At 41.5% G+C, this 24,854-nt stretch overlaps 1 protein-coding gene and 1 long non-coding RNA gene across 3 annotated transcripts; one reads left to right on the top strand and one right to left on the bottom strand.

The window, feature by feature from the left end:
* The first annotated feature begins 1,022 nt into the window (after positions 1 to 1,022).
* Positions 1,023 to 9,984, top strand: LSM4 (LSM4 homolog, U6 small nuclear RNA and mRNA degradation associated). 2 transcript variants are annotated; one of them, XM_087952558.1, is made up of 6 exons: positions 1,216 to 1,231; positions 2,261 to 2,334; positions 2,604 to 2,645; positions 5,142 to 5,240; positions 6,590 to 6,773; positions 8,775 to 9,984. In XM_087952558.1, exons 3-6 carry the CDS (start codon positions 2,643 to 2,645, stop codon positions 8,864 to 8,866), a joined length of 378 nt encoding a protein of 125 aa, XP_087808684.1. In that variant the 5' UTR covers positions 1,216 to 1,231; positions 2,261 to 2,334; positions 2,604 to 2,642; the 3' UTR covers positions 8,867 to 9,984. The 2 variants fall into 2 exon arrangements, with proteins under 2 accessions (XP_087808683.1, XP_087808684.1); XM_087952557.1 differs by lacking the exon at positions 2,261 to 2,334 and having other exon boundaries at positions 1,023 to 1,231.
* LOC148133514 (uncharacterized) lies at positions 9,280 to 23,484 on the bottom strand. The gene is made up of 2 exons (XR_015746935.1): positions 23,100 to 23,484; positions 9,280 to 11,948 (listed from the first exon to the last, which is right to left on the bottom strand). It is a non-coding gene; the product is annotated as an uncharacterized LOC148133514 (long non-coding RNA).
* Between the last annotated feature and the right edge of the window lie 1,370 nt (positions 23,485 to 24,854).

Here is a 24,854-nt window from a genome sequence, read left to right as displayed (position 1 = left end):
CACAAAATCTCCAGAACTGTAAAGCCTACAAACTTGAAATTTGGCATGTATGCTCCACTTGGTTTCTAGGTGCTCACTAAGAAAGGATTTTTCAAAATGACCATAATATTTTGTATATCAACACACTCTGATGCTAAGGAATTCTACTCCCCCTCCCCACCTGCAAAACACAAGCAGAGTTTCAGTTTTAGTTTTAGAGCAACAAGCAGCTTTAGTACTGAAGAGTTGACCTAAGCCACGCCCAGGCTCCTTGATCACATAGCAAATACTGCTTCAGTTTCCAAGCAGCTCTTTCTCACACACTGACAGGACACTAGCCAGATGAATACCAATGGATGCTGGTAGGCAGAGGCAGATTTTTTTTCTCCTTATTTTCCTCCCCAAAAACTAAGCCCTTTCACACAGTTTCATAGCAAAGCGCAAGTATCCAGCTAGTGATATTATATGCACCATATTAAGAGATAGTTTGATTATCAAGGTTAGAGTGAAATGTTAAGACATCAATAAAAAATGCTAGATCTCTGATCCAAAGCAGCACATGCATCGTTATTTTGGATAAATTCTCTCAATTTTAATTTCCAATACTGTATGCATCATTTCTGCTAAATTATTGCTATATTTATTTTATTATGCCAGACTATGTTGAATGACATCATAGCAAATTTGTAACTATTTTCCTTTGTCACAGAAAAGGGGTTGCAAAACTCGGAAGTTTTCACCTGTACGATTCTTACAAAGTAATGTTATAAATCCTATAATGTATAGAATTACCTCAAAATATGCATGCACATCATTGTTTATACACGACTACAGAAATTACAGTGTTATTTAAAGTTAAACAAACTTTCTGCTTGATTGCAGGCAAGAGAAAACACAGAAACTCTCCACACACAAAAAAATGATATTGCACATGTATAAAATAAGCCCTGGCAGGCAAGCGCAAATCCTTGCTCCGCCAGAGGGAAACAGAAGATCCCAGTTATGGCTTGCATTGCATTGTGGGTACTATTACACCCCACTCCCTCCCTTCGAGGCAAGCGCTACAGTAGAGATAAAATACTGTACGGCTCCTTTAGGGTTGGATTTCAGGAGCCTCGACGGAAGCTTCTCATTGGTCGTCCGGCATTATATGCTGATTGGCTGTAGAACTAAGTCTTGGCTTAAGGCGGGCGGAAGTCCAGCAGGCGGAAGTAGAAGTTGACGTTACTGTGGCATCGCAGATAGAAGGATGGTGAGACTTGCGAATGGGGAAAAGGGAGCCAAAAATATATATGTTTCTGTTTTAGCACAAGGCTTAAGAATACGAATTAAACTTATCGAGCCTCACGGTTACTTAAGGATAATTGGGGCTACTTATCCCAGCACCATTTAGGTTAAGAATAATTGTGTGCTGCCCTTAAGGAAGCTTGCTCTCCAGGCATGAATTTAGGATCGCCCCTTTGTAAAATGTGGCTAGGCTGTTTTTCTTACTTCGTGAGTAGGATTCACTGAGTAGCAGCATGGGTTGCTGAGTTTGAGCTTGGGCTAGGATTATGGAACTAAAAGCAGGGTAAAGAATCGGGGGCCAGCTTGTTTTGTGAAAGAGAGTACTTTTTGCATGAATCACGAAAATGAAATTGTTATTAAACTGTAGATATTTAATTTGATCTATAGCTGTTTGTTTTTATGGTGCTGCTTTTTTATAGTTATAAAAAGCCTTGACTGGAAGAAATGTCTATTAGAGATTCGTTTAAAGCATCTAAAATTAGTGTTACTGTACCTGCTAATATTACTCTTGATTATTTTATGGTTTACAATGAAGATAATTGAAGGGTTTTTCTGGAAATATATCTTGCCTTAGCATGAGCAAAAAGATGGTGTTTGTAAAGCTTCATATCATCATCATCTGTTTATGATGTAGGATTAAATGCAGTTTTGGTCTGTTGGCCAAAGAAATACTATTGATGTGGGATTAAATACAATTTTGGTCGTCCATCGTTCTTAATTTGACTTCTTCCAATATGGTTCTAGAAATTGAGACTATGTTGATCTAGTTTTCAAAATATAAAAACTATTATTGGATTAATACCATTATGGCTAACTGAATTTGGCAGTGAAAGGCTTGATCTGCTGGTTTATGGAGAACTCTTTAGTCTAGCTAGCTGCTTAAAGGAAAGTGGTGAAAGGATCTTTTTTTCATAAACATTAGAGCTGAGGGATTGGTTGAAACTTATTTCCATCTTAAAATACCTCAAACTAAGAATTTGTCAGTGGTTGCTAGCCATGAAAACCTTGATCTTCAGAGATAGTCCATTTGAAAACAACGTGCTGCTGATGAACACACAATAAAACAAGGCAATTATCTTTCTGTTATGTTGATGCTGTTGATGTTTTGTGGAGCATAATGGGAATAGGCTACAATAGGAAGATGGTTTTTGATCCAGATGCCATTTCTACTTTTGTTGAGAGCAGGAGGAGTACTTCACAGTGTAAGGCAGTCTCCTTACAAGAGGGACAGCAAATATTGTAAAAAAAAAAAAAAACCTACATAAGATGAAATTGCTCTGGCAGCTTATTTATACACTGGGTATGTTTCTCAAGCTGTTGCAATTTCTCTATTACAGCTTCCACTATCCTTGCTGAAAACGGCACAGAACCACCCAATGGTAAGTTATTAGACTTGGTTATTAGGATCAAAGTGTAAGTCTTTTAATTGTAAAGAAAGCTTTTGGGAAGTTTCAAAGTACAAGTGGTCCTCGACTTATGATCACAATTGAGTCCAAAATTTATGTTGCTAAGTGAGACATTTGTTAAATAAATTTTGCCCTGGTTTACAACCTCTCTTGCCACTTGTTAAGTGAATCATTGCAGTCATTAAGTTAGTAACATGGTTGTTGAGTGAATCTGGCTTCCCCATTGACTTTCCTTGTCGGAAGGTCGCAAAAGGGAATCACATGACCCCCTGGGACCCTGCAACCATCATAAATATGAGCCAGTTACCAAGCATCTGAATTTTAATCACATGAGAATGGGGATGCTGCAACAGTCATAAGAGTGAAAAACAGTCATAAGCCACTTTTTTCAGTGCCATTGTAACTTTGAACGGTCACTAAATAAACTTTTGTAAGTTGAGGACTACTTGTATTTGCTGTAGCTCTTGATGCTTTTTATGACTTCTATCTATTATATAACTTATGTTAGGATCAGATAATGACCTGCAAATATTTAATGCTTAGCAAAGCTGTTGTTCCAATTAGTGTCTAAAAATAGAAATTTGCTAACAGTGCTTTGATTTTTTTCAAAGGAAAAAAATGTAGTAGTACAATATTAGAAAACAGTATTCCTTTGGCCAATTTATTGTACATTCTGTTTCCATATCTATTGGCCTGTAAAGATTTTCAATAGTATAAATAAGCAAAGCAATGCATTTATATAAAATACTTTTAAAATGTAAGCACTCTGCATTTATTTTAAACCATTCTTTATATGCTATATTACAAATATTTTGCTGGGTAATCTAAAATATAAAGATATATAACATGTAGAAGACCAATAATACAATTTTTTTTAATCTTTTCAAAGAGGAGAACAAAGTTTCCAGAATTAATTATAACAAAGAGAAGCAATCTGAAAATGTTAAAATGAAAATACTCTTTAATGATATATTAATATATAATATACACTGTAGTGTTCCTGAATATCAAACTTGCTCATTTAGTGGCCCATAGGTGGACAATTTTCAAATAATAAAAGGTGCTTAATAGTGTGATTGAAAGCATGCTAATTTAAGTGGTGTTATAACTGATAAACTGTTCCATTCCCAGAGATTTTGAATGGCTTGCAGTGTTAATGCCACTTGTGATGCTGGTTTTGAACTATAAAATTTTGCATGGATCTGCATTTGTGTACCTAAGAGTTTTTCCTACTCCAGTCTGAAACTAATCTGACCTATTAGATCCATCCAGAGAAAAACATAAATAAAGCAGGAGGTATTGCTTCTCAGTGGATCCGGGGGGAAAAAGCATAAAGAGAGCAGAAGATACTGCTTCTAGTGGCAGTACCAGTTTTCTGGAAAAGTCTCTAAGATATCAGGTTGCTGCCATCCACCATATAGGAAGTTATCAAAGATAGATCCATTTTCAACCCCCAGTGAGTCCCTCGCCAGATTCAGCTTGGAGGTATGCAAGTCTTTAAAGGTGACACCTAATGCCTTCAGTTGCAACTAAATCTGGCAGCCAGTACAGTTCCTACCAGGGACAGCCAAACAAAATCCTTATATTGGTCCTCACTGTTTCTTTTGCTTACAGATAGAGGGGGCTTTTAGCTATTAGAAAATACTTAATTGCTGATGAGGTACAAAAGCATGCCCAGACTGTACACGTCAGTTAAATTTATCAGTCTAGTAGTACAAATGCGCAGCTATTATATTTTTACGTGTGTTGTGAAAGCATCTCTCAAATTCACCAAACCCAACCAACATTATCCTAGTTGTTGTGCGTTAATCTACTGTGGTGCTTAAAAGTTTGTGAGTCTTTTTGAATTTTCGATATGTAGCTTTGGATTATTTTCCTCAATAAATAAATGGACAAGTGTCATGTTTTGGATTCATTTGTTGGGTTCTCTTTAGTTTTAGAAAATATGGAGAATACGTGTTTTAGGTACATTTATGCAGAAATATTGGCAATTCAAAAGAGTTCACAAACTTTTAACAACCACTAAATGAAATGCATAGTCCTATGTATATGTGTCCCTGTTTTTTCAGCTTTAGAAACTAGTCCCTCGTGGATATTCACTGGGCCCTATGCTGTTTTGTACCAGCACTCCCAAGTTCCAGGTGTTCCCATCCACTCTGAAGCAATGACAAGAACTAGGCTGAAAAAATACTATTTAAAAATCCAATTGCAGTATGTGAAACAGTCAAAACACTAAAAATTATAGTATATTGACGTAAATGTCTCCTGAAGAAGTTTCTTGGATGAGAAGTGAAACATCTTCAAGGAAAAGTCCAGTTGCCTTTTGAAAAAAAAAAAATGCACCCTTGATGCACATGGCCTGTTTTGTTTCAGGACTGGAACATTCAAAGTTGTTCTAAAGTCACCCCTCTAATTAAATACTCCTTTGAAACTGAATTTCTTCTTATATTGTCTGTTTTGCTTTTCCAGCTGGTGGAACTCAAAAATGGTGAAACTTACAACGGTCACTTGGTTAGCTGTGATAACTGGATGAACATCAATCTCCGAGAAGTTATCTGTACATCAAGGGTAAGGACAGCTATGCTTTTCTGTTATGGATGACGACTGCCAGTTTTTAGAAAGTAGGAGGACAGAAATAAAATCAGAAGAATGACCGTGTAGAAAACAATTATATGGGTTTTAGGAATTGCTTGAACTTTGACCTTTGTTGCTGCAGTTAAGCCAGATCACCATGGTCACCATTTCCCATCAATTTTGCTTGTTAGAAGCTGGCTCAGAAAGTCACAAATGCAATCATGTGCCACGAGGGCACTAGTAAGTGCGAGGACCAGTTGTACATCGTATTTTTTTCAGTGCCATGTTAACTTTGGTCATATTAAGCAAATAAGGCATAAGTCGAATGCTACCTATAACTCAGTCTTGGTGATCCTAGTTCTGTTTCTGAATATTTTATATTTGTACCAATAAAGGAGAACATTTGTAGCTCAGGGTTAAAATGAGATCTCCTTGGTGCTGTCTCAGCTTGCTTATTTACTTGCAGATGTTTCAATATCCAAACCATGTAACATCATCAGCGCTAGTAAGGAGTGCTGTTTGCTAAGGAGTTTATATTCTGTGTGGGTAGTCTTAGAGCAGGGGTGTCCAACCTTGGCAACTTTAAGACTTGTGGACTTCAACTCCCAGAATTCCTCAGCCAGCTTTGCTGGCTGAGGAATTCTGGGAGTTGAAGTCCACAAGTCTTAAAGTTGCCAAGGTTGGACACCCCTGTCTTAGAGGTTCTATGGTTGGGCTGTAAACAGCCACACAGACAAAATATAAACTCACAGCAAACAACACTCCTTACTAGCACTGATGATGTTACCTGATTAGGGTAATGAAACGTCTGCAAGAAAAGCACGCTGAGAGCACCAAGGACCCCTTATTTTATATTTGCTAGTTGCCCACTAGGTGGTGCTGTCAGCCTGACTTCTCCCTCCAGATACCAAATTGGCCTGGCCTTGATAGCCTTTTGGGGGGAAAAAAAAACATTTTGCTTCTCGACAGAGAGAAATTTGAGAGGGAAAAACAACATTTGGTTCAGAAAGAAGAAAACATAATATTAATGGGTCACAAACAGTGGGAAGGCCGTGAGAATTCTCCCTTTAAAATAACTGTAAAATAACTTCTTTAAGCCATTTTTTTAATATGTCAAAAAACAACTTTCAACATACATCTGACATAAGGAACATTCTTATTTTTGGAGAACTCAAATATTTGGCGTATCTTTCCACGATACTGATTTTTAATCAGACCATTGTTTTGTAAAAAGATAAGGAATATAAATCCATATAATTCAACATTCAAAATACTCTCAGGCTGCTGAGAGTTGACAATAGTCTGATGCTGCATCCTTCTTCCTTGTGTATTTTCTTGGAAAGGATGGAGACAAATTCTGGAGGATGCCTGAATGTTACATCCGTGGCAGCACCATCAAATACCTGCGAATTCCTGATGAGATCATAGATATGGTGAAAGAAGAGGTGGTCTCCAAAGGCAGGGGCCGTGGTGGGATGCAGCAACAGAAGCAGCAGAAAGGTCGTGGCATTGGTGGCCCTGGGCGAGGTAAGTCCTCTATTTAATCTTTGGAAACTGCTTTCCTTGGTCATTAAAATCTCAACACTTGGAGCAGTGGGGTTGAAAACTTCCTGAATGATCCCATTCAAACATTACACTAAGCCATAATGTGTTGCTTTTAGGTAGGATTTTGTTTGAAGCCATAACGTGGTTTAGTTAGGAAATTCTGGCTAAATTAAGCCTGACTAAGCAAAGCTATAAGTCTTACCCATTCACCTCTGTTTCAATAGGAGCTTAGCTCCATAGCAGGAATGCAATTCAGGCTCAGAATGGTAAAGCAATTCTGCAGCTATTCAGGCTCTGGCCAATGTAAGGGATTGGTTTACTTTCCCCTTGCTTCAGTTCTTATACCAAAGTGTAGGATACAACTTTTCAGTAAATCTTGGTAACCTAGCTGATGTTACATCTGGAATATATTACATTTCACCTTTTTAGTATTTAGGGCAGTTGTCAGGAGAGGTGGAGTGTTCTGTTAGTACTTCTCAGAAGATTTCCATAAATATTAAAGTCATCCAACCGTGAACTCCATAAGTGAAGTGCTGTGTGAAGTTCCTTTTCATCTGCCCTACTTGCCAGCAGTTTATCAGATCATCATAACAGATAACAGATAATCAGAATTGGAAGGGACATTGTAGGTCATCTAGTCCAACCCCCTTCCCCAAGCAGGAGACCCTACCCCATTTCTAACAAATGGCAGTCCAATCTCTTCTTGAAAGTCTCAAGTGATGGCGCTCCCACAACTTCCGGGGGCAACTTCTGTTCCATTGGTTGATTGTTCTCACTGTCAGAAAGTTTCTCCTTATTTCCAGGTTAAATCTCTCCTTGTTCAGTTTCCATCCATTATTCCTTGTCTGGCCTTCGGGTGCTTTAGAAAATAGCTTGATCCCTTCCTTTCTGTGGCAGCCCCTGAGATATTGGAACACTGCTATCATGTCCCCCCTGGTCCTTCTCTTCACTAGACATAATTTGAAGAAGAGGAAGACCTTTTTATTTACTCCATCCCCTAAATCATCTGTATCTATTTGTGTCTCAGCTTGGCCGTATTTCCTCTGAGGAGACTTGAGAGGGCAAAGCAAATGTTCTTCCAATTGTCATCCCCCCCTCCCCCCAATGTACTGCAAGTTTCAAGGCAGAGTACATTCCTGCCTTTTTGTTAGCTGCATATAATCGGCATAAGATTTGTTTAAAAGATAAATCATTAGTATCCTAACTCAAAAAGCCTTCCCTGGAGGCATTTGGAAGATCACACATTACTTTCCTAGGACATTAGAAGAGCAGTAACTCTCAATGGCACTGATAATTTGGCTCAAGCTCTCATCAATCAGTTAATCAGTGGAATAGCTTAGTTCCAGAAGCTGTGGGTGCTTCTCTCCTTAAAATGACTGGGCAGCCATTTATCCAGAACAGTATAGGTCTCTTGCTTGAGCATTCTTTCTCTTAATATCAAAAGTTGGAGAGCAAGTAGGAGGAGGCAGCGATTTAGGAGTTTCTTTAGCCTGGATGCATGTTTCTGACACCTATTGGCAACAGGTTTACTGGATTTTTTTGGTCCAGCAAAATTCTTCCTACAATATGGAGCATGCATTGCTAAGTGCTGGCCTAGAAATCAGGCGATGGTGAGTTCTAGTCCTGCCTCAGGCATGAGAGCTGGCTGGATTGCTTTGGGCCAATCACTCTCTTAACCCATCCCACCTTACACGGTTGTTATGGGGAAAAGAGAGGAATATTTATGCCCACTGCCTTGAGTAACTCATAAAGTAAATTAAAGTCGAGATAAAAAATAAATTTAAGTGGCTTATTCAGCAACCAATTGTTAAACAAAGCGCCTGAACCCTGACACTGTGTTGATCAGTACCGGTCATAAAAACCTGGCAGAGATTGATCTCGGAGAGCTCTGGTTGATATGTACTTGCTCCTCATGGTGTGTGATGTGGGGTGGTATTGTCTCCAAGTCCCTCCCTGAGATAATGCTTCCCTTTCTGTTTACAGGAGTGTTTGGAGGTCGTGGTCGAGGAGGAATCCCAGGGAGTGGCCGAGGACAGCAAGAAAAGAAGCCAGGGAGACAAGCAGCAAAGCAGTGAGAACCTGAACGGTGGCCAGGGAGTGCTCTCCGCCCAGATGCTGTGTCATTGGGACATACTAGTTTGCTGTCTCCCCTTAACAAAACAAAGTTCTACTTTTTAAAAAATGTGAATAACTGGGATATTGGACATCTTATGAGGGTTTACACGTGTTTTACCACTCAAACATGTAGTTTAGCTTCTGTTTGAGTGGGCACCGATGGAGAGGGCTCAACTGACTCCCCTCTTCTTGGAATTACTAAATGACTAGCTTAGCCAAGTTCACATTTTTTGAAATTGGAGAGATAATGTGCAGTTTTTTGTGTGTGAGCAGTTTCATTCTAATTGATAAACCATGAAATGCATTTAAGCAAGCAAAAAATGGATTGTGTTGTGAAGATTTGCAATCCTGGGTTCTTGGCAGCCAAAATTCCCAGAATTTAGCAGCTGGGGAGTGAATTTTGGTTTTGCCTCCTAGCTGGGGTGAAGAATTAAAGCAATGAAACAACTTACCTCGCGATCTTTTTATTGTCTAGCGAGATAATTTTTTAAAGAATTGGACTACTTTGAAGAGGGAATTCAACAACTTTGCCTTTCAAAAGCTTACTTTTTCGCCCAGTTTGAGAAATAATACTTTCAGTGACCTATAGAGACTGTTTTCAGTGCTGAATTTCTGTTTTAAACAACTGAAATGTGGCCTCCCTTGCCCACATGGAGCAGCTTTTCTGTAGCCCAAAAAGAGAACACCCGTAACCCATGGCAAGCCTTAAACTAAGGCAAGATTTAGAAAAAGCTGTATTTCAAAGGTTTGGATCAAGATGCTGGGCTCCATCTGTCCTGACTAATTTTGCTAACGATCCATACATAATAGGAAGTGAAATTTCACAAGTTCCACACACACAATACGCTTCAAAGTGTCCTAAATGGAATTAGGTGCCTCAGCTGAAGAGGGAGGTAAAGATTGGAGTTCAGATGACAGTTTCAAAAATACCATTTTAGAAGCAGCACTTAACATAACCCATTAGTCAATACTGATTTAAAAACAAAAACAAAAAGCAGCTGCAATATTTTGGGTAAAAACATTTTTAAATGTTTTTGGCCTGCTGTCTGTTACAGGTGGAATAAAATTTTATCTGTTACTGTGTGTGTATGTTTTAGAAAAGGGGGTGGCAATGTTAATGAGCGGGCCTGTGAAAATGTTATCCAGGTATAGTAATCACACTCAAGAACAGGCAAACTTCCTTTTTTCTGGCCTGTACCGGATTTCTTCTCTTGCATAGCATCTTTTTCCTCTTGGAACAGATCTTGTTTTGCTTTCTTTCGTTTGAAAACTCCAAGGGAATGTTGTCTTGTTTTTAAGGCCTCCTTTTACTTCTGTAGGAAAATGGGACGGCACCTTTTCTTACGGATGGGAAAGACAGGATTCACCTGGGAGTCTATTTGCTGTGAAAGTTATTACAAGTAATCCTCAACTTATGGCCAGTCACAACGGACCCTACCCCCACCCCAATGGTTTTTATGACCCGGATTTGAAGTTCCAATGGCTGCTTCCTACCCCACCAGTCACCTGACTGAATTTTGGGCACTTAGCAACTAGCCTAGTCGTTGGCAGCATCTTAATGTTCATATGACCACTATTTTTATTTTTTTTGCCGGAAACCGGCATCTACCACTGGTTTCTGGCAAAACAACACCCATTGTGGAAAATGGGTTTGCTTAATGACCACTGCAAAAAAAACTTTAAAACAGGGTTGGTCACATGAGTGTGTCTACTTACAACCGTCATGACATACAATGAAAATTCCGTTCCATGACGGTTATAAGTTGGGGACTGACTTATCTGTATATGATTTTTGGTTGGGGGCGGGGGGTTGGCAGGGCAAATGCAAATAATGATTGCAGAAAATTTCATTCTTTCCCAGCCAGAATCTGGTGTTGCCACCATTTCTTGGTGTTGTGCCATACCCGTCATCAGACGTTGGCGATCCTGTTTTTATCAGCAGCCACATGAAAAAGTGCTGCTAAGTTTTGTCCCTTAAATTTGGGAGCCATGATCTTCTTCTGCCTGGACCTCGTTTGCCTTCATTATTTCCTTGGAGGACTAAGTGAAGTAGGCCGTATTTTTCTGGATGTCGCATCCCATGTCCAAAATATTTTAACTTTCCCTTTTTTTATGGTTTGGATGATTTCCCTTGGCTTTCCCAGGCGGCTTATCACCACTTCATTTCTGATTTTGTCAAGCCAGCTTATGTGTAACAGCCGTCCGTAAATCCACATTTCAAATGCTACCACCTCTTACCGTTCTCTTAACCTGGAAGGCCTTGTTTCTGTGTGCGAGGCAATGGGGTTCCAGGCACAATACGGTCTCTCTCCTGTAAGCAAACTGCACCACTTGGCATGACACTCAAGGAAAACCAGCTTCTCTGTTGTTCTTTCCATGGCTGGTGAACAGACAGTTGGCCTTTGGGTTTTTTTTTTGGGGGGGGGGGGATAGGTGCCTCCCCCAAGAGCACTTTCTTCACACTTGCTTTTGCAGGCCCGGTGCTGGCTCAGCTTATGCTATGACTCACTCACTCCTCCCCAGATCTGCGTCTAGAATAGCTGCACAAGAGGAGGAGCTGTACAAATACTTGGAAGCCTGCGCTAAGTAACTAAAAATAATTGTGTCTCAATCCTTCCCTCCCTCCCTTATTTTTATTAATGTTGTTCTTCCTTTCCTGATGCATTGTGGTTAGCCGCCACAGCCTAAAAAGCCTTCAGGCTGTGCTCCAAGGAAACTGCAGTTTGAAAATACCCAGTAGAAAGCTCACCCTGAATCTTGGAGTACAGCAGGAGAGAGAGAGAGTTCTGCCCTTGTTCTTGGCACCTGCTCAGCCTCAGCTGCTTTGCCTGTCTTGATGAGATGCCCACAAAAGCAGCAGGTGGATGTTGCTATATACACGAAGAGGCCACCCGCTTAAATCAAGGAGTAAGATGTTTTCCAGGCCTCCTCCACCTGGGAAGAAGCCTTGCTTGGCCACTTCAAGCATCTTTTCTTCAGCGTTGGTCAGGCCAGGTGCATCAAGCTTGTAAAAAGTATTTCCCTTTGTTGAAATTCTAGCAACTGAAATGCAAACATGGAGATTCTCAGTGTCATCCAGGTCATGGTTGCCCCAAAGGTGCCTTTCAAGAGGCAACTGGAATTTCTGGTTTTTCTTTGAAGACATTTCGTTTCTCATCCAAGAAGAGCTGAAGAAGCTTCTTGGATGAGAAGCAAAATGTCTTCACAAAGAAAAACCAGAAAGTCCAGTTGCCTCTTGAAGAAAGCCCCTTTGGGTTAGCGATGGAGAATTTAAGAGGCTGTTGAGTAGAGCTGGATTATTTCCCTTTGTTCTCAAATCTTGTTGACGACAGTACAGGTAGCCCTCAACTTACAACAGTTCTTTTAGTGACCTTTCAAAGTTACAACAGCACTAAAAAGTGACATGACTGTTTTTCACACAACCATTGCGGCCATGGTCACATGATCAAAATTCAGATGCTTGGTGACTGATTCATATTTATGACCATTGCTGGGGTCATGTCATCCCCTTTTGCAACCTAACAACTGTCAATTTAATAACTTGAGGGATTCACTTAACAACTGTGGCAAGAAAGATCATAAAATGGGGCAAAACTCACTTGATAAATATTTCACTTAGCAATAAATTTTGGGCTCATTTATGGTCGTAAATCGAGGACTACCTGTAGAAAACCAAAATTTATTTCCTTCAAGATACTAGTAGTCAGCAGAGTAATCTCCTTTTTCTCCTGCACTCCTTGGAGGCCAGTACAGCACAAATTAAGAATACTGGAAGGAACACAAGCAAAAGGACTTGTGAACCAGCTGTAAAATGGTCTCTCTGGTAGAGAGATGTTGAAAATAAAGCATAAGTTGAACTGTCCTTGTTTGGTCAGTAAGTTTTTAAGTTTAACTGAAGCATCCAGGTGGGTTGAACAATGGAGGACAAGCTGTCTGGAGTGGTGTGAAGCTAGCCCTTGTCCCAGCTTCTAAATTGTGATGCGGAAAACGGATCTTTTAACAACTCAAGTAAAGATAGATGCATTTACACCAGGAAAAAGTTGGAGATCTGGTCAAGAGTACATTTCTGTCTTGCCAATCCAAAAAAACTGGATTTAACTGTCCCAGAAGGATTTATTGACAACCCCCGAGCCAGTCAGATACTGTGTTTCCCCGAAAATAAGACCCAACCAGAAAATAAGACCTAACATTTTTCAGGATGCTCGTAATATAAGCCCTACCCACAAAATAAACCCTGGTTAAGATCATCAGCCAGATGGACTGCATTTAGTTACCGTATTTCCCCCCTAAAAATAAGACCTAACTGGAAGCCCTAATGCGTCTTTTGAAGCAAAAAATTAATATACAAGCCATTTATTTTTGGGGAAACACAGGTAGCTGGGTGACCTCAGGGACCCCTCCTAAGGGCTATATTTCTTGAGCAGCCTTCCCATGTAAGTCCATCCATGTTGTGCTCTTAACCTTGAATGTGTGCATCTTAAATCAAAGGGGTGACTAAGAGCACACCCAGCTCTTTTATATCCAGTTCTAAGTATAGTGCAGTAGTTGGCTAAATGTCAACTAAGTACAAGGCTCCAATAACCTTTAGGGCTGGTACTGAACTGGAGGGATGATGAGGTTTGAAAGGCATATGACATGGCACCCTTTGGCTTTGAGACAAAAAAGGTTCATAGGTTTGCCTTTGGAGTTCCACACAGTAGCGTTGTCTTTCTGTTGACCAGCACCAAATTACTGAAACAATCAATGAATGAAATACAGTAGAGCTTTAGTTCAACAAACTGCTCTAGAAAATAGGATGAGGTGAAAAATCTTTTAAAAGAAACGCAGAAACATGAATTTCTGAACTGCTGTTTTTCTTTGCAACTCCCCAACCCCAATTTTAAGAGCAGACTTTTAAAATATCCCTTTTAATTCCAAAGTGCAGTGGTGTGGCACTGATATATGCTTGTCAGGTACTGTTTAAAGGTCTTTGGGAGAAGCAGTGCAGATAGTCTATTGCCTAAGTTTCTAGCTCTCATGTTTTCTGACTCAGAATTTCTAAGAACTGGTTATCTAGTTCATTTGCTCTTGTTTTATCCTTACTATTAATCAGTTTTGAATCAGCCTTTAAAATGTTGCATATTTTATGTGTGTTATCACATTCATGAGCGGCAATCCAACATCCGTAACATACAGAAAGAAAAGTAGGGATTTGGCTCTGATGGCCCAATAGGAAACTTTTTAAGAAGAAAATGACATTGATTGTGAACTGCAAGCACCTACTACCTTTTGTTAACTTTTTGAAAATACATTTTAAAAATAAAAATATTCATCGTGGGCTTAATTACCAAGATTTATTTTGCATGTCTTAAAAGTTCCAAATTACAAACTGCTGTACAGATAGTCCTTGACTTACGACTACAATTGGGACCAGAATTTATGTTGCTAAACAAGGACATTATTAAATGAGTTGTGCCTGATTTTATGAATTGAATGCTTTATTTAGCCAAGTGCAGTGGTGGGATTCAAATAATGTAACAACCGGTTCTCTACCCTAATGATTTCTTCCAACAACCAGTTCATCAAACTGCTCAGAAAGTTAATAACCAGTTCTCCCAAACTGGTGCGAACTGGCTGAATCCCACCATTGGCCAAGTGTGAATAGACACACAAGAAATTTGTCTCTGGTACAGAAGCTGCAAAGCACCAGAATAATAATAGTACCAATAGTAGGGGAATGACCTTTTTAATGACTTTTTTGGTCATGTTTGTTAAATGAATCACTGAAGTTATTAAGCAAATCCGACTTCCCCAATTAACACTTCTTGTTAGAAGCCAGCTGGGAAGGTCAGAACAACAATCAAATCACCCAGGAAGCTGCAGTCATTTTAAATACACATTGATTGCCAAGTGCCCAAATTTTTATCAAGAGACTGTGAGGATGTGGCAATGGTCATAAATGCAAGGACTGGTTGTAAGTTGTTTTTTTGACTGCCATCTGACTGCCATTCACTAAGCGAAGGGTTATAAATTGAGGACCACCCATATTGTCTCATGATAATATTATGTTAGAACTTTGTATCTGTGCCTATGGTGGATTCCCAAAACGTCACAGCTTGGGGCAATATTTGATCCCAAGAGGTCCTTATGGCTTCAATAGAACCTTGCCAGACACCATCACCAATTATTGCCAAACTTTTGAGAGATGGGGGGAGGGTTGAGCTGGAAACGCCTGTGTTTTAATTACTGGGTGCCTCTGCAATTAAAACTAGAATTCTGATTGAAGCCAGGCCGGCTTTCCCTCCCTCCCATCGCAACTGCTCTCATCCCTGGCAGCAATCCAGGAGAGAGGCCTGCAACAGATTAAAGGCCCTGGAAGCTCTCTTAACCACCTCCACTGGGAGGGAGGGGGCTGGTGCAACATGTGCACAAGGAGGCCCAAGGCTGGGTGAGAATTTGCCATGGAGAAGGTTGCTCCTTGAAAACTTGCATCAGGATACTGTGTATTGGGGCTGGAACACTTGCATCCATTTGGAATCTGAATACCTTAACGGGGGTGGTATCCCACATTAAAAGGAGGCCCACATTCCTGCAACAGCAATTGGGGCCCTCCCGAAACCTCTAAGGCAAGTTGTGGGTGTGCCCCACATGTCACAAAGGTTTAAGGGCGGCCTCTGGTTCAAGCTACCTTAGTATTTCCACAAAGCTCCCCAACCGATGATTGACAGTGCAGAAGGATCACAAATATCTAAACTCTGAAAGATAACAAAGGCTTCTTGATTAAGTTTTGGTATATATTTCTCCTGCATATTCATAAAACTTTTTACAGCGTTTCAGCAGCCTCAGTTTCCATGTCTAACTTCCCCATGTTCCTTCCCTTTAATCTTGATGAAAAACACAAGGGCTGCGTAATAGTGTAAGATCCCTGCAGGATGCTAACCAGTCCTATATCAGGCACAAAACAGGAACGGATTGCCACATGGGCAAAGGAAGATCTGGGAAAGCTGATAACTTGACAAGCAGTACATAAATTTTAGAAGTTGCCTTAAAAAAAAAAAACCTTTGTGTAAGGTCCATCCAAGTATGCATAAATGACTTTTTCTAGCCACACCTTTAGTACAAGACTCACAAATGGGATATTTTTAGGTTGGGAAGGCAAGGAAATGGTACAGTATCTTCTTTTTTGCCCGCTAAACACCAGTACAGGTACATTTGGGGGTGGGGGGGGGCAGGGTAGGGGACTGTTTTATATCACATGGAAAGTGTGAACCTGTCTGTCCGGCCACAAAACCTGTCTTAGCTCACTAATTATGGAGTAGTTGGTATTTTCCCCAGAACAAGGGTGGAGCCTGGGAAGGCTTTATTTAGGACTTAGGACTTCCTCGCCCTAAATGGCTGAGTCTTGCCTGTGTCCTTTGATTCCTTATTCTCTTAGAATCTGTAAGTGGAAAAATACTCCAAAGGGCATAGAACAAATAGGTCCAACATAATTCCCCATCTCACCTCCACCCCTCTGGAATGGAAAGATGGGGAGAAATACAGTATATTTGTCTTTTGGAGCAAAGAAGATCTGCAGGTTTTTAGAGATGATGTGCCCCACCCAAGATTTTGATAATCTCACAACCTGTTAAGAGATTGTGGCCATCTTTTACTTGGGCTTCCCTCAGCAAATTAGAATATTTATGACACACCTCTTGCAAGTGTGTTTTAATTTTTCCATGCACCCTTTCAAATAAAATTTGACATATCTACCCTGGGATTGTATGTTGGAAGGGACTACTAACCCAGTTGTTTCAACTTTTAAGATGGATGGACTTCCAACTCCCAGAATTCCCCAGCTAGCAGCTGAAATCCCATCTTAAACTTTTGAGATCGAAAAACACTGATCTAATCATCAACATAGACTAAAACAGGGGTGTCCAACCTTGGCAACTTTAAGACTTGTGGACCTCAACTCCCAGAATTCCTCAGCCAGCAAAGCTGGCTGAGGAATTCTGGGAGTTGAGGTCCACAAGTCTTAAAGTTGCCAAGGTTGGACACCCCTGGACTAAAACTATCTCACTCTCTGGCTGCCCTTACATATCACCAAGAATTTATAAACTATGGTTTGTGGTTTAGTATGAGTTAGTTGCAGCTTATTCAACAAACTGCTGTAAGCAGGATGCATATAAGGTGCGTGCCTAAGGTAAATGAAATATATATTTCTGATTGGTATGTGAAATGAGGGAATAAAATCTGAGCCCCACTTAGTCCAGTCCAATTCTGGAGAGAAAACATTTTGTCCAGATGTTGAGCTATAATTCTGAGTATCCCTTACAATTTCTCATCTTCGTTAGGGCTGCTGAGATAACATCTGGCACACCACATGCCTGGATTGCCGGAGCAAGGATCTTCCACATATGACTACAGGATTCTCTTTTCCCAAGAATAGTTTCACAAGGAACACAAATCATGCTTTTTTTTTACAAAAAATACAATTATTGCCTAATACTTTTCTGTCAGATTTCATGGTTGCTCAACAGATCATAATCACCACTAGCATATAAATAATAAAGCCAACAAACACCAGCCAGTAGCATATTACCTGCTTATAAGCATTTTAAACTGTTGTTCCTCTAATGCAGGGGTGTCCAACCTTTCACCTTCCCTGGGCCACATTAGAAGATGAAAATTTGGTTTGGGCCGCACATATAATAAATTATTATAAAATAATTATATAATAAAATGATATAATAAATAATAAATTATTTTTATTATTTATTATTATTTATTAAAAATATTTATTTTTATTAATTTTCCGGCCAAATTTTGCGGGGGAAGAAAGCTCGCCCGCCTCACGCCTACCTCTCCTGCAAATGGCCTGGCTGGATGCGGCAGGACTGGAAGGCGAGGACTGGGAGGCTCGGTGCAGCAGCGGCGGCGGGGGCAGAAGTGGCGGCGGCGACGGGGGCAGAAGCGGTGGCGGCGGCGGGGGCAGAAGCGGCGGCGGGGGCAGAAGCAGCAAAGGCGGCGCCCGCCTTTTCTGTTGCTGCTTGGCGTGGCGCTCGCCTCGCGCCTGCCTCTCCTCCTCCTCCTCGCTGGCTCTTGCCAGAAGGTTGGGGTGGGCACTGGGCCGCATTACGAGGTGACCTGGGCCGCATGCGGCCCATGGGCCGCGGGTTGGACAAGCCTGCTCTAATGTAATATTTCTCAACCTTGGCAACTTCAGGGTGTATAGACTTCAACTCTGCACTGGTTGGGGAATCCTGGGAGTTGAAGTCCACATATCTTAAAGTTGCCAAAGTTGAGAAAGCTTTTTCAAAGGCAAGATTGGAAACCTGAGAACCATTAAATGTGGCTGCATTACAAATTTCCATATCCTCCTTCATGACTTACATTAATTGATGCCGCTGGGAATTGTAGTTCTGTAAACAGGTCCAAAATTACATTATGGAAAGACTGGGGATTATGGAATTTATAGGTGACAAACTCCCAGGTTCTTCTCAGAACTTCAGGGATTTTATACTGTAGAAGGGTTTAGTCACTGCATTTTAAGGATGAGAGCAAGGGTCTTCAAACTTGGCAGGTTTAAGACTTGTGGACTTCAACTCCCATAATTCCTCAGCTAACATGACTGGAGGAGGAATTCTGGGAGTTGAAGTCTTAAAGCTGTCAAATTTGAAGACTCCTGGATTAGAGGTAGTGCTTGACTTATGACCACAATTAGGACCAAAATTTTCATTGCTAAGTAAGGTGGCTAAGTCATGGTAAAATTTTGACCTTTTTTGGCCATGGTTGTGAAGCAAATCACTGCAGGCGTTAAAGTAAATCACATGGCTAAGTGAATCCAGCGTTCTCCATTGACTTTGCTTATTGGAAGCTGTCTGGGATGCTACAACTGTCATAAATATATGCCAGCTTCCAAATGTCCAAATTGTGATTATGTGGGGATACTGCAATGGACATAATATGAGGGCTGATCGTAAGTCATTTCATTTAGTGCAGTTGTAACTTCAAACAGTAGCTGAATGAATGGTTGTAAGTCAAAGACTTTGTGTACTTTATATACTCCATATTTTAATGTTAGTTGCTCAGAGTGATGCATTAGAAATGGATGGCCATATATATCAAAATAATTAATTAAAAGTCAACCAAAATCACGTTATGGCATTGCTCAATGCACAAATCCAGCCAGTCATTCTGTAGTTGAGGTCCTTGTTCCTCTTGTAGCAATTCTGAGAGTAGAAGTCAGTAGTATTCCTGATAAAAATACAGCTGCACAAACTGTCACCGCCTTCCTGGAGTATAGTAACACTGCTCCTTTCACATCACTGATTTGGGAACTCAAGACGTAAGAATCCCACCATTCCTTAGAACTTCTCCTAGAAACAAGCTGTTTTAGGATAGAGGAAATATTCTTTCAACAACTCCCCAACTTAAGACTTGCTGAATTAACAACTGATGTGATTCCCCAGAGAGCTGTGAAACAAAGTTCTGTTAGCTGGTGCCTTGTTTCTCAGGCATCTGCCTGTTTTCCATCTCCCTTGGAAAGCAAGCAGGCGCCATAGATTTTCCATGCTTTAACTCTGGGTGTGTGCTGCCTCGGATTAAAGCCAGCTGCCAAGGCCTCCCACCCGCCAGTTGGCCTGCGTGCTGCGATATGATCTCACATCCACCCTTTTCCCACAGCAACACGCCTGCCGGCTAGCAGGGATTCAAAGCAGCAACTCAACATATGGCCTCTTCTGGAGAATAAGCACAACTGTGTGTATGTGTGTGTGATTGTACATTTAACATTAGGCAGGTCAGATCTCCAGAAGACACCCTGAGCTACATGGCCGATGTAACCATCATTTGCATGTTGCATGAATCAGCCCATGTGCTTAGCTTTCAATATGTCATGCAAAATGGCTTAATGCTTTAAAGCATGGATAACTCTGGACCATATTTGTCATAAACACCAGTCTGCATTACGCCAGACCTCTTTGTCGTTAGTTCACTGCACTGAGGAAAGCTAGGCAGCCTGGATGAATTCAGCAAAAAGTGGTTCAGCTGGCAGCACTAGCTCTCGTTTAGGGCTTATGCTCATTTCTGTGTGTCTCCTTCCTCGAAGTTATCAGAAATCCTGGTTGTGATTTTCAAGGGTTTTGGTTTTGTACGTTTGTGTAGTTTGGGGGTTTCAGGTTACTTACCTCTGAACTGTGAACAGCAGCATGCCTTGAGGCCTTTTGGTTCACATCTACCATTGGAACTGAACTGTTCATCTGCTTCAGTTTTGGTTTTTAAGAAATTTAGTGATCCAACCTTTTTTTCTACAGAGGTCCAAAAGGGAAGATTCTCCCTCAGGGAACCATGGGACCTTTCACTTACTCCTTTAAAAGAGCATTTCTTTTGTAGGATTTATAAAGCTATCTGCTTTTTCAAAGGAATCCTGCTTCACTTCGGTCTTTGATGTTTTCCTGTAGATACTTAATGTTCTCCTAATGCAGGCCTCTTCAAACTTAACAGCTTTAAGACTTGTGGACTTCAACTCCCAGAATTCTTCCTCCAGTCGTTAGCTCAGGAATTCTGGGAGTTGAAGTCCACAAGTCTTAAACTTGCCAAGGTTGAAGACCCTTATCCTAATGAGTAACAATGACACACTGCTAAATGTACCTTAAGTATATGAAGAAACAAGTTACACCAAACAAGTTACACCTTTTATTTATTTAGCCACCCATCTCATATATATGATGGAGGCACAAAAAAACAATATAATCAAAAATCATAAAAAACCAAAAGCCAATAAACAACATAAACTGCAGGACTGTATGATCAATCTCACTAATAGTACACAGGTTGACTTACAATCGTAATTGAGCCCAAAATTTCTGTTGCTAAGTGAAACATTTGTTAAGTGAATTCTGCCCCATTTTACTACCTTTCATGCCAGTTGTTAAGTGAATCATTGCAGCTCTTAAGCTAGTGACAGGGTTGTTAAATGAATCTGGCTTCCCCATTGACTTAGCTTATCAGAAGGTCACAAAAGGTAATCACATGATCCCAGGATTCTGCAACCATTATGAGTCGGTTGCCAAGCGCGTGAATTTTGATCCCATAATAATGGGGATGTTGCAATGGTGGTGTGAAAAATGGTCATAATTCATTTTTTCAGTGCCACTGTAACTTTGAACAGTCACTAAGTAAACTGTTTTAAGTCAAGGACTACCTGTAGTCATTTTGCGGACTCCATACTATACAGCTGGATCCCCAGGCCAGATGGCAAAGCTCCTTCCTGAAGTCCCAAAGGGATTTTTTTTTCAAGAGGCAACTGGACTTTCTGGTTTTTCTTTAAAGATGTTTTGCTTTTCATCCAAGAAGCTTTTTCACTTCTGACTGGAGGTAGGAAATGGAAGGATATCCTTGCAGATAGCTGATCATTTCCATTTTTTTCAGAGGGTCATCGAGGCACTTAAGAGGTTTATCTGCATCCTCAGGGTAACCTGAGTGGTGCAGATGGGTGTGGAGCCTTCTTGGAAAGGTTGAAAGGAGACTGGAGATGGATGGTGTCCTATCCCTCCCCCTCTGTTGAAAGAGGGCTGTTCAATTTTGACATAGATGGCCTCTTTGACCCCTCTTTCAAACCAGCCGTCCTGTATTCAAAATGTGGACTTTGCTGTCTTCAAAAGAGCAGCCTTTGTCTTTTAAATGCAGATGGACTGCTGAATCTTGTCCCAATGGGTTTGTTCTCCTATGTCAGGGGTAGGGAAACTTGGCTTTTTAAAATCACTTATGGACTTCAACTCCCAGAATTCCTGAGTAAGCCATAAAAGGTTCCCCATCCCTGGCCTACTGGTTTTTCAGTTGTGGGGGAAATCGATTTTTGACTTGAATGGGACTGTTTAATATACAAATGTAGGACATAGGCCAGGGATGGGGAACCTTTTATGGCTCACTCAGGAATTCTGGGAGTTGAAGTCCATAAATGATAAAAAAAGCCAAGTTTCCCTACCTCTAACCTATGTTGTGCCACGAAGTTTATGAAGTGGTTGTTTTGTTTCCCCAATGTACAGATCTACACATGGCTCACTGATTAAACCACCTCAATGACTCTCTAAAAGGATGCAAATGACCAGCTGACTCCAAGGAGTATACCTCTTTCCTTTCTCCACCATCCAGCCAGAGGCGAAGCAGCTTCTTGGATGAAGAAATGAAACATCCTCAAAGAAAAAACCAGAAAGTCCAGTTGCCTCTTGGAAAAGCACCATGGATGACTCTCCACAGACACTCCTTCCTGAAGGGCAATAAAGTCAGGGCCAATATGACCTCAGGGGGAAGATGATGCTCCAAAGCAGGGGTCTCCAACAATGGCCACTTTAAGCCTGGAGGACTTCAACTCCCAGAATTCCCCAGCCAGCAAAGCTGGCTGGGGAATTCTGGGAGTTGAAGTCCTCCAGGCTTAAAGTAGCCATTGTTGGAAACCCTGCTCCAAAGGGTAGAGGCCCACAACCACGACGGCCACTACCTAAACAAAGAGACCTTTTTCTACGTCTGCGCTACTCCTCGAATTATAAAACAGCTGCGTGGGCTGAGCCTGCAAAAGACGGAAGGCCGAAAGCTGGCTGGTTTCTAGCCCAGCGTTGTCGTGCAGGCGCGTAAACACCGACTGCGCCACCGCCCTTCAGTCAGCCCCCCCCCGTTTTTTCCCCCTCCAAATCCGAAAAGGGCAACTTCCGGAGAGGAGGAGAGAGGCCTGCGCCTGCAGCTGCGTTCTTTTAAAATCCGCTTTGCAGCCAAAACAACCGCGGTCTCGCGGGACCCTTTGAGAAAAAAAAATTGAGAAATTAAAAAAGAAGGGAAAAAAGCACTGCGGCAAGACCGACTGACTGACTGCCAGTCAAGTCCCTGGGCTGCAAAACCCAGCCCTGCAGAAATGAATTGAATAAACTATGTTATTCCCTTGTCGGGTTATTATAGGAAGTTGGAGAAGTGGGCAAGGGAAAGATAAGGGAAATAATAGGCCGCATCTTCCAAAGTGAGGGACAACCCCCCACCGCCTTCCTCTTTTTATAAGCGCACCAGCCCAGCCAAGCCAAACAGATCTGTTGGACGGCAAACGCGCCACCTCCTTCTCCTCCCCCCCCCAGTTCAGTGCCGGGCTCTGACGTCACTAGTGACGCTTTCCCCCTCATCCGCCGCCATTTCCCCCCACACTCGCGCTCCTCCCCTCCCCTCTCCGGCCTCTGACGCGCCAACCTGCGTTTAACCTCTTCCTGGGCGGCCTTCCGTCGTTGGTCGTCCATCTCGGAGCCGTTCCGTTCTGTCGACGTCCTCGGCCCTTTTGGCTCCTTCGCAAGCCGCTGGGTTGGCCTAAATAAAGGCTTCCTTCCGCTCTCTTCCGACCCAGCGTGGAGATCAGCAGCTGTGCGAAAGACGTTCTTCGTGGCCGCCTTACGTTTTATTTATTTGTTTTTTTTTACCGGGGGTTCCCCCACCCCCGACAAAGCGAGAGAGCCGCCTTGCTTGCATGGCGCTCAGCTTTTAAAGTCTCGGGACACCTGTTAAGGCGGGGAGGGGGGGGAGAGAAGGAGATGACACAGTGCGAACTTCTTCCGCCCCCGCGAATATTTTTAATGGTCCCAGGATCCATGGATCGCACGGAGAAATGTAACAGATAGTTTTTAAAGTTTTGCCCGGAGTTGTAAGCAGGCTGGATTCCTTGCATGTTATCGTCTTTGGATGCTGCTGCGTTGTTGTTTTTTGGAGCGTAACTACTAATAGTGTGCTATTGTATGATTAGATTCTATGATTAGAATAGTGCTATTCTAATCATAATTGAACAATGTACCACTGAGGTTGCTAACTCCCAACTCCTTGTGGTCTCTTGGGTTTTCCCCCCTCTTTCCCCCGCAGTTTACTGCCCTGCGATAGCTGAGGTTAAGTTCACATGTTTTCTCCTAGTTAACTAAATCATGGTTTACTCACAGTTATCCCAACGTTCTGGTTTTGCATGATGCAGTTCAACCATAGACAAACGAAAGGGTTGATTTTGCTCTATTTGTTAAAACAAGTGTTTCTCAAACTTGGCAACTTTAAGATATGTGGACTTAAATCCTAGAATCTGCTAGGGAATTCTGGGAGTTAAAGTCCACATGTCTTTAAAAAGTTTTTTAAAAAATATTTTTATCCCTCCTTAATTTTTTTATAGATAAGTCAAGGTGGTGAAGATACCTAATATTCCTCCTATGTAGTGGATTGGGCTGAGTGAGAGTGACCGGTCCAAAGTCATCCAATTAGCTTTCATGCCTAAGGCAGATTTAGAACACACAGCCTTCTGGTTACTAGGCTGGTCCCTTAACCAATAGATCATATTGGCTCTTTTGTTATCAAATTTGAGAAACATTGGGCTAAAATATGGCCAGCTAATTTGTAGCACACTTTCTATTTAAGCCACAAACTAGTTAATCTGTCATGCAAAGTCAGCCCATGAGGTTCATTTATGATTCAGTGTGAGATTCAGGGTGTCTTGTGAACACAGCCAATGAGCTGCCAACAAGCCAATTACACTGAACTCACTATGTGCAATCCATTTATGGTAGTCTGTTGTACAAACCCACAGTGGGTGAGTAAACCAGGATGAGGCAAGCTATTCCATTAATTGCTCTGTGGGAAAATGTCAAACTCATGTTGTCATGGCATCGTCACTAAACCATGCAGGTTGGCCAGCACATGACACATTCAGCCCGCGGGCCGTGAATTTGACAACCGTGTTCTAGACTGTATCTTTTCTTTGACAAGCTTCTACCCATTACTTTTTGTCCTACCCTCAGGGACCCTAGAGAATAAGACAATCACCTCCTCTTTGTGATGGCCCCTCAGGTATTGAAAGACAACTGTCATGTCTCCCTTAATCCTTCTCTTCGATAGACTAGACAAAGCTAGGTTCCTCAACTGTTCAACATACGATTTTAGCCTCCAGACCCTTTATCAACTTTGTTGCTCTTCTTTGCA

Source organism: Notechis scutatus, chromosome 1, assembly GCF_049901735.1.
Source record: "Notechis scutatus isolate UNSWTSFEM ecotype Mainland chromosome 1, rNotScu1.2, whole genome shotgun sequence".
Lineage (NCBI taxonomy): Eukaryota > Metazoa > Chordata > Lepidosauria > Squamata > Elapidae > Notechis > Notechis scutatus.
Note: the sequence above shows the minus strand (reverse complement) of the source record. Positions and strands in the feature narration are given on the sequence as shown.

What these genes read in the sequence shown, in the direction of transcription:
- LSM4 (XM_087952557.1), top strand. An exon ending in CGGCACAGAACCACCCAATG is followed by an intron (nt 2,646 to 5,141) that starts GTAAGTTATTAG and finishes TTGCTTTTCCAG; the next exon opens with CTGGTGGAACTCAAAAATGG. An exon ending in AAGTTATCTGTACATCAAGG is followed by an intron (nt 5,241 to 6,589) that starts GTAAGGACAGCT and finishes TTTCTTGGAAAG; the next exon opens with GATGGAGACAAATTCTGGAG.